The sequence below is a fragment of the Colletes latitarsis genome, chromosome 4 (genome assembly GCF_051014445.1).
Source record: "Colletes latitarsis isolate SP2378_abdomen chromosome 4, iyColLati1, whole genome shotgun sequence".
Taxonomy (NCBI): domain Eukaryota; kingdom Metazoa; phylum Arthropoda; class Insecta; order Hymenoptera; family Colletidae; genus Colletes; species Colletes latitarsis.
Window position 1 is genome coordinate 31,901,142 of NC_135137.1, and position 10,242 is coordinate 31,911,383.

Here is a 10,242-nt window from a genome sequence, read left to right on the forward strand (position 1 = left end):
CTACGCATAATTAAAATTAATCCGAATACGGTCTCGTTTAAATTTATTTTTATTGATAATCATCAAAATCTTACGAGTCCGCTGTTAATATTTTCATATAGAATGCAGCGACAATTTATAATATAATTTTTAGTTTGCAGTAATAGTTACTGCTCTGAAAAACACTACGTTTTCTGGCAGCAGAGAAAAGAAAAGGAGTTTAAAGAAAACGCTACGTGCAATAACACCAAAGGACTTAGCTACAGTTAACTTATTTAAAATAATTATAGTAGTGCATCTACTAGCATTTACTTTGAGCATAAACGGCGTTTGAACTTTGAATAATTTTTTGGCTGATGGCGTTCTTGTATTTGCTTATTCCTATGACGTCACAGTAACTTCGCTCCTGGCTCCCGGTGGTTACAACCGCACCTAGATGCAACGTCTAATTTTATCATGTGTGATCATTGTCACTTTTACATTGTTTATAACCTTATCTGCTGTTAAATTAGTGGGAATGATACATTATATGTAACATAGAATTTACGTATTTGTTGTGTGTAGATATCGAAATTAGTAGTATATTTGCAGCAACATGTCGTTAACTATTGAAAAACAAATTGAATTATTATTAGCTGGAAATCCTTTAGAAATTGATGACACGCACGAAGCTAGCCACGCTGCATCGAATGACATACTAGGTAAAAATATATGTATTTTCTATATGTATTCATATTCTTGATTAAGAAAAATTATTCTTTTGTATATATTTTGAAATATTTAAACTTTAATAAAAGTCTATATTGTACAGTATTGTCAAAACTGCAAGTAAATTTAAAAAATATGTTAGAAATCATACTGTATGTAGTTATTAATTATTCATACATTTGTTATAATACAGTTATGTTCATTCTTCCTATTTCGTTTTTTTTATAATAAAATTTTATTATCGTTGGTTTGTAAAAAAATGTATACATATATTATAGGTACAAAAGGAGTCCAACCATTATCTAATTATGTACCAATTTGTAAAAAAACTGTAACATATATTGTTGCTGCTGTTGTCATAAATGATCAGGACAAAGTATTAATGATGCAAGAAGCAAAAGCTTCTTGTAATGGAAAGTGGTATTTACCAGCTGGTAGAGTAGAACCCAATGAAAATTTAATAGATGCTGTTAAAAGAGAAGTTTTAGAGGAAACAGGTCTTATATTGGCACCGGAAACATTGATAGTAGTTGAATGTGCAACTGGTTCATGGTTTCGATTTGTTTTTACGGGCAAAATAACTGGTGGTAAATTAAAAACATTAGAAGAAGCAAATGAAGAATCATTGCAAGCATGCTGGGTGCATAATGTAAATGATCTTACACTTAGATCGAATGATATTATTTCTTTAATAGAAAGAGGTAAATATTATGTTACAAACAAGGATATTTTGCACCATCCACATTTAATTCCAGTTAATAAATCATTGTGCAAACTTATGTTGCGGCTTACAATTACTTCAAAGAAAAGAGCAACGTAAGTTGAATATATTTCAAGTAATTCTTATTAAAATTTTATATTATATTCAAATTTTAAGTTTATTTTTATAAATGTATTGCTGCCTATGCTTGATTTTCCTTTAGTACTTGCGCTTTCAGCATCAGGTCACTGGTGGTAGTTTTCATAACAGAACAATGACAATCTAATCATGACTGTGATTATGGATGAAGGCTTAGGTTACTAGGAGTATACTAGGTACACATGCACACATATGCACTTGTACATATACATTTATAACAAAGGTTTTATTTACTTATATATTTTCCTTTTCTTCAAAACTTTTAGTACTAACATTTACAAATCTTTTTTTAAATATTAATTTTTATTTATATTTTTATATTACGTTATTTTATACTGCAATAATATTTTGTGCTACATTAATATAACTTATAATATACTTTTTAAACTATGTGCTTGTTAGCATTCTATCTAAAATTTGATCATGTAATATGCATAGTTCTCTAAATGTTATGTTCAAAATTTCATAATAAAAAGTGCTAACAATTTATCTTTGTGTTAACAATTTTATACAAAATACTCACACAATTAATGTATATCAGAAATTTTATGGTATACTTTATTGACAGGAATCAATTACATGTTGTGATATCAGATACAACACCATTTCATTTGCCAATTTGTGAAATTAATCCAAATCGTAGTCTTCTCTCTACCCTACATAACTTTATGGAGGTGAGTTATTATTTTGTATACAAAGTTATATTATTACAAAAATTTTCGATGTTATTACGATATAATTGTGTGTAATATTACTTATTTTAGGAACTATTTGGTAGTGGAGTTCCACAGCATAGACCACATGGCATATTGTCTATAGAATTCAGTGGGGGTGAAGGAGGAGATGGACTTTGTGTAACATTATTAATATCATTCAAGCTGCCTGTAGAAGATGTACCTACTATTGGAAAATACATTTGGTATGAATTACCTGAAAATATAGCCGAAAGTATAACTTATCGTCTGCCGCGAAACATGACCGTGCCTTTAAGCGTCATACGGTAATTTAATATACGTACATTAATTGCACATCATAAGCATTTCAAATTTTACATATAAATTTTTGCTCAAAATATATGGTCGATTAAGTGCTAATTTTTCTTTACATCCAAAATTGAAAATTGTTTATTAGAATCAAGATACTATAAGCTGAAGTACAAGACAGTAGCACCTTAAAGTTTCAGAGGTTATTTCCATAATATTCATATATATAAATTATTGCATATATTACTACAAATCCATATTAAATTTGATTTGCATAACCCAGATATATCTAATCAATATTAATACTCAACAATGACAATTTACACAGATTTTCATGATTATGAATTTACATTTATCCTAGTCTAAACCAATGATTTTTTTAACAAATGTGAGTATATATTATCATGTTTTATAAAAAATATATAATATAAACGAATTAATATTAGATTTAAGCAAACTATATGTATTTCCGTATTGTTAGAAAAGAAGCTTGAAAGTATTTCGAATTGTTACCAAAAAATTTTAGAGATCTTTGCTTCAATTTTAAAAATTATAGATAAACAATGTTTTATATCATTAAATTTTAATAAACAGGTTTTAGGCAAAATCGAACATTGATATTTATTTATTTTTATATCACTATAAAGTATTATAAACAAACATTATTATTATTATTATTTACATTCCATATAGATAATATATAAAACAAATATATGTAATGTATCTGGAAATTCATTAAGTATAAATATTTATATACACGAGTATATATGGCATATAGAAAGTAATCATTAATCAAATTTGAAAAATTGAGATACACATATTATATAAAGTGTTTCAGGGTTGAACCGAAAAACTTTACACATGAATTTAAGACTGTAACACAAATTTTTCCTTTGGAAGCATGCTCGCAATTGCTTCCTTTAAGAGATATTTACTACTAAAATTAATAAAGGTTATTGCTTACTTAAAGTAAGCAAAGCTCCTTTCATTTGTTCTGAGTAACTGATTATAATACAAAGTCTAAAATAACTTTTAAAGTTATATCAAGCAATTCTTTGTAGTAAATAGAATATTTATTAAATAAGTGTGAAATTAAGGCAAAGAATATTAGTGTAACTTAAAAAAAAAAATATATATATATATAATGTAATTGTTATATATTTTATGGTAAATAAATATTTTACTAAATCAGTGTTTTATCATAGTTTATTTTATCCACAGTTCAGGAGTAAATAATGTTAATAGTAAATATTTGGTAAGATGCATTTATAATGCATCAACATTCGAAAATATAACAAAATTACACGAATATTTTGATAAATCTTTAAATATACTTTTAATTTGTCCTCTATTTACACTCATGTTTAATGGAAAATTACTTTAATCATGTATACATGTGATCATATCGAAGTATTTTATGAATTATATATATAATATTAATAATTATTATATCAAAAAAATAATTTTAATTAAGCTAAAACTTTGTTTAAAAAGAAACTTAAAATTACTTAAAATTACTGCTTCAAATTTTAGAAATCTTATTGATTATTAGATATTAAATTCAAATAGATAGTTTCCTATACTTGCAGTAATATTTAATAGTTTTCAAATTGATTTATTCACATGTATCACATCATCAAATTTTATTTATATAAATTAATTTATATTTTGAAAGTATCTTAGAAACAAACCTTTAACAATATTATACATTAAAAAAACTTGTCTTAAAATATTTTATACATGAAATTTATTTATTTATCACGTTAAATTACTTACAACAAAATAAAAAATATTAGTAAAACACTTTATTAAGATGAGCATTACAAATAGTAAGCAGAGCAAGAATTTTAAATAGAAAATTATTTCTATTTATCAATAATGTTACCTTGTAGTATAACAATAAATTTACAATAGTTTAATTTACATGAAATTGCACATATTACAGACTGTGTTTTGCATACATATCATGTATGAAGATTTTATTGTTATCCAATGTAAAACTTATACATAATTCCAAAAATATATGTTTATACATTTATAGTCCTTTATTTGATTGTTGATGAAATTTGAAGTAAATTTTATAAGCAGAATCACTATTGAAATATTAAATTATATATATACATTTATGTTGATGTCAATATTCCAACTGCACTTGTTAATCCTTCATTATTTCTTTCATTTTTTATAGGAACAATATTGTTTGTATTAGGCATCACTTTCATATCATTAGTTGGACTCAATGGTAAATTATTAAATGAATTTAAAGATGCAGTATCATTAAGATTCACTGCAGCACACATTGCATGCCTTTCATTATTTTCACATAGATTAACACTAGTGTTAATATTTACATTATGTTTTTTCATGTGAGTTGTTAAATTTCCACTATGATAAAAATCTTTTCCACAAACTTTACATTGAAACGGTTTAATTCCGGAATGTATCCTTTTATGTATCGATAAATTTCCACTGTGCCTGAATTCCTTACCACATATACTACATTTATAAGGTTTTATGCCTGAATGAGTCCGCAAATGTGTTGATAAATTTCCACTGTGACTAAACATTTTTCCACATATTTGGCACCCATAAGGTCGTTCACCTGAATGTGTTCTCATATGAATAGCTAAATTTCCACTATGCGTAAAACACTTTTCGCATTGATTACATTTGTAAGGCCGTTCTCCATTATGAGTCCTCATATGTATAAATAAATTACTTTTATGTCCAAATTCTTTGAAGCATATCTCACATTGGCATTTAAATTTTTTCCCTACATTTGTTTTGGAAGAACTTTTAGGTGGTCTTCCAGGACGGTTTGACTTTATTGAAGATGTTGGCTCTGAAGCTGTCAGTATTTGATTTACAAGTTTTGATTGCTGTATGTCTTGAGAAAGTTGTGACTGTTCAGTTTTTTGGGTAGTGTTTATATGACATTGTTGATTTAGTTGGCTGTGATCTGTACCTCCCTCCTGATTAACTTGGAATAACATACCATTTTGTATACAACCTTTCATGTATGCTAAAGAACCATTTTCCTAAAATATTTATACATGTAATTAGCTTTTTAACAAACATTGTGCTATGATAATTTGATTAATAAAGTATCAGAAATAACTAATAAAATATTAAAAATTTTTAAGTAAAATTGCATATAAATTATATTTATTTAAATTATAAAACCCACTTCCATTTGGAATAAACACTGTTGATTGTGAACTTCATTCTTTGGTCGTATCTCATTTGATAACTGTGTATGACCCCAAAATTGTGGTAATTGATTATATTTATAGTCAACATCTTCATTAATGAATATTGGATACTTAGTATTATCAGAAGTATTAATTCTATTACCACAGTTAACATCTTCTACTCCCATACATTCATGTTTTATCTGTATAGGACTAAACATCTACAAATATACATTAAGGAAACAATAGCAATTAGTCAATAATTTTTATACAATTCTATATTAATTATAACAGGACTAATTAAGTTATAATTGATTCATTTACGGAAGTAAAATTGTCAAAATTGCATTTCAAAGAAAAAGGACAATTTTTATTAGGAAACATAAACGGTTGAAATTATGAAACATTTGTTCGAGAATTAAAATACTGGATAGACAAAGTCTATGCAAAAACACCTACATTTTTATTAATATATTCTAGAGCTACCAATCACTATGCAACTAATTTGCAATTCTTCATAATTTAATCAAATGTTGAAATAAACAACATGACAGACACACATTATCACTTCACTACGATTATTCATTATGCTTATGTGTGTATTAATGATTATTTACATTTCTTAAAATATTATCGGATACATTAGGTAACGGGAGGGTTGCTTCTGTGTATCAGGACATTCGATCTCTTTGTTCCGTAAACGACATAAATTTTTTATATAGTCAACAATGCCATCTATGAAGACTAACAATGGTTGATTCCCATTCTAGAATCAAATGTTTATTACTATTTGGCACAGTTCTACAAGAGAATATGTCGTACAATTGTACATGTTTAAAACATAATTTATATTCTAAAAATTATTAATATAAAAAAAAAACTATTTTGATGAAATTTTTTGGACAAGACCAAAATTTTCTAATTAATAACGTTAACATTCCACATTTTATAAAAGTATTACTATAAACAATTCATTTATGATATTATAGCGAGTCAAAAATGATTCGATTAGTATGTACGTGTGTAATGTACAGAAGGTATTGCAAAGGTATACAGTATCGGAACATTTATCTGGATTGGGATCGGAGGTCACACGAATTTTTGGATATTCCGGTTTTCTGGACTAAGATTTACTATACAAGTTGGGGTATTTAAATGAGATCGCCTAAATATCCTCGTTATTTATAATCACATGACAAAATTTTTTAAAATAAAGTTATACTATATTAAGAAACATATGTTACGATAGAACAAATTTTTCATGAGATTTTGCGGTAATGTGTGTTTTTTAAAAAAAATATGTTTGGGATATTCCACATTGCACATTTTGCTATCGCCAAAATTTTTTTGGGGGATTGGGTTTGCAAGAGCTATGCCAAAATAGTTAACAACATTCTGTGAGGATTGTTCCAACAAACCATATTTTTGCATTAATAATTTTAATAAAATATATTGCAAAATCAGATTATAAGCGAAAAACATTAAAAAATACATATTATTTGTTTCATGTCCCTTTTGCACGTTTTTCTTCTATATGTTCCCTTTAATAATTCATCATCTTGTTAAACTGTTATACGATGATAAGTAAATGTCATTTATTTACGACAAATGAAGACAATGGGTTGGATATTTTCAATGATCATTTTAATTAAAACGCATTAGCATTAACGCGCTTACAGTCCCCCAATTCATATTTTGGTCAGCATACTCCCTATTTATACGTCTCCTGATCCACATGTGTGTTATGTTTACATTGGAACCGGATTTTTTTGTAAACGTATAGAGATTTATATATTTAAGAATTTGTTCACTGTTGCTAAATGTAGGTTCAGTATGGCTAATACTAGAATAGGCTGTACTGAAGTATATTCCGCAACTTATTTTCCCCTGCATTTGAGGTTTCACAACCTTTGTCTATAATTTTAACTTCTATACTGTCTTTTAAGCTCATGTTTTTCTGAAGTATCCGAAAATGTTAAAATTGATATATACTATTGCATGAAAACAATAAATATTTAAATTACTTTATACATAAATAAATCATAATTGAATCCATAACTCTTAAAAACAACAGATTGTTATTTGTAGCCCTCTATTGGTGCAATTCGAAAAGTGTTGGTATTTGCGTGAGTACTCAATTTTAAATTTTCATAGGCAGATCTATCTATGTATTTAATTGGTATATGAAGCAATGTACTTGTTGACAATAAATTTAATGTTTTCGTACAACAGGAAAGAATTGGTTATGTCAATTTTGACATAATTTTTTTATATTAGAATTCTTTATGCATTTTATAAATGCTTGAAAGTGGTGTTAAATGCAAGCATTTTAAAGTATATGCACTTTAAAGAGACAATTATTTTCTTCCAATTATTACGATTTTTAAGTATTAGAAGTTTAATAAAAGTCAAAGCTTTGGTGGAAATTCGTTAATATCGTATTTTCGTTAAACTCGTTTGTTGTTCATTTGAAAAAGTAATTTACTGAATTAAGAATATATAAGAGCAATAGTAAAACTTAATTATTTGGAGAGGAATAACTGAAATGTAAGCTTATACACTATGCCTGGTGGACGACGTAATGCTGCCAGTCGTAATGGTCAGACAAAGTCACAGACTAGCTTTTCTGCAACAACAAATGTTGCTACAAGAAGCAATAGCGGAGAAAGAGTAGCTGTGGATGATAAAAAGTCAGAGGAATTCTGTGAACCAAAAACGTTGGTACCAAAACATGTACCTATACCAGTTGTACCTATAGATGGTCATCTAACATTTGAAGCTTTATCTTTGGTTGCATCGATTATTGCAGCTTCTCTTCAAATGCTTAATTTATATAGAACTGTGTGGTGGTTACCTCATTCTTATAACAATTATAGTATGGTATGTTGTTCGAATTAATTTATATTTAGCTAATAAATATTATATGATTGTATTTTGTATTATAATCTTTCTACTTTCAGAATTTTTACTTAGTAGATCCATACTTGCTTGTATTCATTGTAACTATGGTTGCACGGCAATTTATTTATTCTTTACTATGTCGGTTAATTGATATTTCATCTCCAGTACGTTGGTTGTCTGCCGCTCAAAAAATTATGAGGTCTATATATTTGTAAATTATGAGGTTTGTGTATTGTAAACTATGTACATGTAATTTTAAATCTATCATTTACTATTTTTCAGGATAATTCTGTTAATTGTTGTGATGAGTGTATTGTGCTGGTGTCTCTACCATATGGCTGAAAGACATAATTCTATGAAGATTTTCTATTTATGCTATCCGTTTGTATATTTTTTATCAGATTTATTATCAGTTTATTATCAGATTTTAATGCAATGTATGTGAAGTAATCGTAGCAATGTTGTTAATTCTATGTACTTTGTTTCAGAAGTTTATCCGTGTATTTTGTAATGTTTGGTGTGAGTGCAGCACCTTTCTTCGATATATCAACAGTACCTTTATGTAATAAAGATGTAAAGAAAACAAAATTTCTTTTGGGTATGCAAGTTATATTTTTAGTAGCAATATTTATTATCATGTCTTTAAGTTGTGTTATTTACTTTTTGTATAGATAAGCCACTACATAATTGCTCATTAAATGCATCGGCAATCAGAGCGGAAGTTTCTACCTTGAGATCCGACTTCAATCGTCGTCTGAAACGAGCTTTATTTGCATCTTCTAGTAGTGCTTATGTATGTGGTATCGCACCGATTATATTTGTGCCACAACATTTACATTTTAATGTTTCATGGGTTGTACAACATGTCATTATGTTTTGGCTTGGAAGGATAAGTGCACACTTTTCTCAGGCTTATCCAGTTAGGTACATGATATATGTACTAGTTCACGTATATCTGTTATATTTATTAAATTATATTATTATTTTGTTGTTTTGAAATGTGAATGTTGTATTCAAAAATTCATTTCCAGACATCTGATGAATACCCTACTTATTTAGGTACTGTGATGTCTTACATAGAGCAGCATTACATCTAGGCCGTTGGGTTAAGATTGAAAATCGCAATAATCATACCTATGCTCAAACATGGAATGATTCAGTTTTGTGGCCTCATGGCTCGATAGTGAGACACAATAAGGAAATTTACCGTTCGGAAGGTTTATGTACAGTGGCAGAACCAGGAAATTCAAATCACTACAGATTTTATGTATAATCAAACAATATTAACTTATTTTATTATGAATTATATGATTGCACTTTAGTATGCATATATTTTTTTCTATATTTTTTCCAGGCTTTATTCAGTAATCCCACCATGCTGCTTTGTTCGTTACTGGGCTTACAGCTACTTCTCGTGGGCGTTCAGTTGTTCATTTTACTACGTACTACTGATTGGTATCAAGTATTATCAATAACATTACTTCTTCTAATTAATTATTATACTTTATTTAAAATAATTCGAGATTATCTCATTTGTTCAAAAGTGTATCACGCGGAGCAAATAATACAAGAAAAATCTCAAATATGTTCGTATTCTACCATTCAATAAATAAATAAAAAA

The 10,242-nt window shown here is 27.5% G+C and overlaps 3 protein-coding genes across 6 annotated transcripts; 2 read left to right on the forward strand and 1 right to left on the reverse strand.

Annotated features, from left to right (window-relative positions):
- Positions 1-356: 356 nt before the first annotated feature.
- On the forward strand, positions 357-3,603 carry LOC143340843 (8-oxo-dGDP phosphatase NUDT18). The gene is made up of 4 exons (XM_076763195.1): positions 357-680; positions 966-1,503; positions 2,115-2,220; positions 2,311-3,603. The coding sequence occupies exons 1-4, from the start codon at positions 575-577 to the stop codon at positions 2,548-2,550; spliced, it is 990 nt and encodes a 329-aa protein (XP_076619310.1). The 5' UTR covers positions 357-574; the 3' UTR covers positions 2,551-3,603.
- A 735-nt stretch (positions 3,604-4,338) lies between these two features.
- Positions 4,339-6,447, reverse strand: LOC143340868 (uncharacterized). 3 transcript variants are annotated; one of them, XM_076763238.1, is made up of 3 exons: positions 6,362-6,447; positions 5,717-5,941; positions 4,339-5,567 (listed from the first exon to the last, which is right to left on the reverse strand). In XM_076763238.1, exons 2-3 carry the CDS (start codon positions 5,939-5,941, stop codon positions 4,653-4,655), a joined length of 1,140 nt encoding a protein of 379 aa, XP_076619353.1. In that variant the 5' UTR covers positions 6,362-6,447; the 3' UTR covers positions 4,339-4,652. The 3 variants fall into 3 exon arrangements, with proteins under 3 accessions (XP_076619353.1, XP_076619354.1, XP_076619352.1); XM_076763239.1 differs by having other exon boundaries at positions 5,717-5,933; positions 6,180-6,437; XM_076763237.1 differs by having other exon boundaries at positions 6,180-6,436.
- Positions 6,448-7,635: 1,188 nt separating this feature from the next.
- Positions 7,636-10,242, forward strand: LOC143340856 (transmembrane protein 39A). 2 transcript variants are annotated; one of them, XM_076763219.1, is made up of 7 exons: positions 7,636-8,600; positions 8,681-8,820; positions 8,904-9,002; positions 9,113-9,219; positions 9,293-9,545; positions 9,681-9,888; positions 9,976-10,242. In XM_076763219.1, exons 1-7 carry the CDS (start codon positions 8,283-8,285, stop codon positions 10,228-10,230), a joined length of 1,380 nt encoding a protein of 459 aa, XP_076619334.1. In that variant the 5' UTR covers positions 7,636-8,282; the 3' UTR covers positions 10,231-10,242. The 2 variants fall into 2 exon arrangements, with proteins under 2 accessions (XP_076619334.1, XP_076619333.1); XM_076763218.1 differs by having other exon boundaries at positions 7,637-8,600; positions 9,110-9,219.

Coding starts and splice junctions, on each gene's coding strand:
- LOC143340868 (XM_076763238.1), bottom strand. CDS start 5,941: ATGTTTAGTCCTATACAGATAAAACATGAATGTATGGGAGTAGAAGAT. Junction 5,568..5,716: donor AGTGTTTATTCCAAATGGAA/GTGGGTTTTATA, acceptor TAAATATTTTAG/GAAAATGGTTCTTTAGCATA.
- LOC143340856 (XM_076763218.1), top strand. CDS start 8,283: ATGCCTGGTGGACGACGTAATGCTGCCAGTCGTAATGGTCAGACAAAG. Junction 8,601..8,680: donor CTTATAACAATTATAGTATG/GTATGTTGTTCG, acceptor TTCTACTTTCAG/AATTTTTACTTAGTAGATCC. Junction 9,889..9,975: donor CAAATCACTACAGATTTTAT/GTATAATCAAAC, acceptor TATTTTTTCCAG/GCTTTATTCAGTAATCCCAC.
- LOC143340843 (XM_076763195.1), top strand. CDS start 575: ATGTCGTTAACTATTGAAAAACAAATTGAATTATTATTAGCTGGAAAT. Junction 1,504..2,114: donor ACTTCAAAGAAAAGAGCAAC/GTAAGTTGAATA, acceptor CTTTATTGACAG/GAATCAATTACATGTTGTGA. Junction 2,221..2,310: donor CCCTACATAACTTTATGGAG/GTGAGTTATTAT, acceptor TACTTATTTTAG/GAACTATTTGGTAGTGGAGT.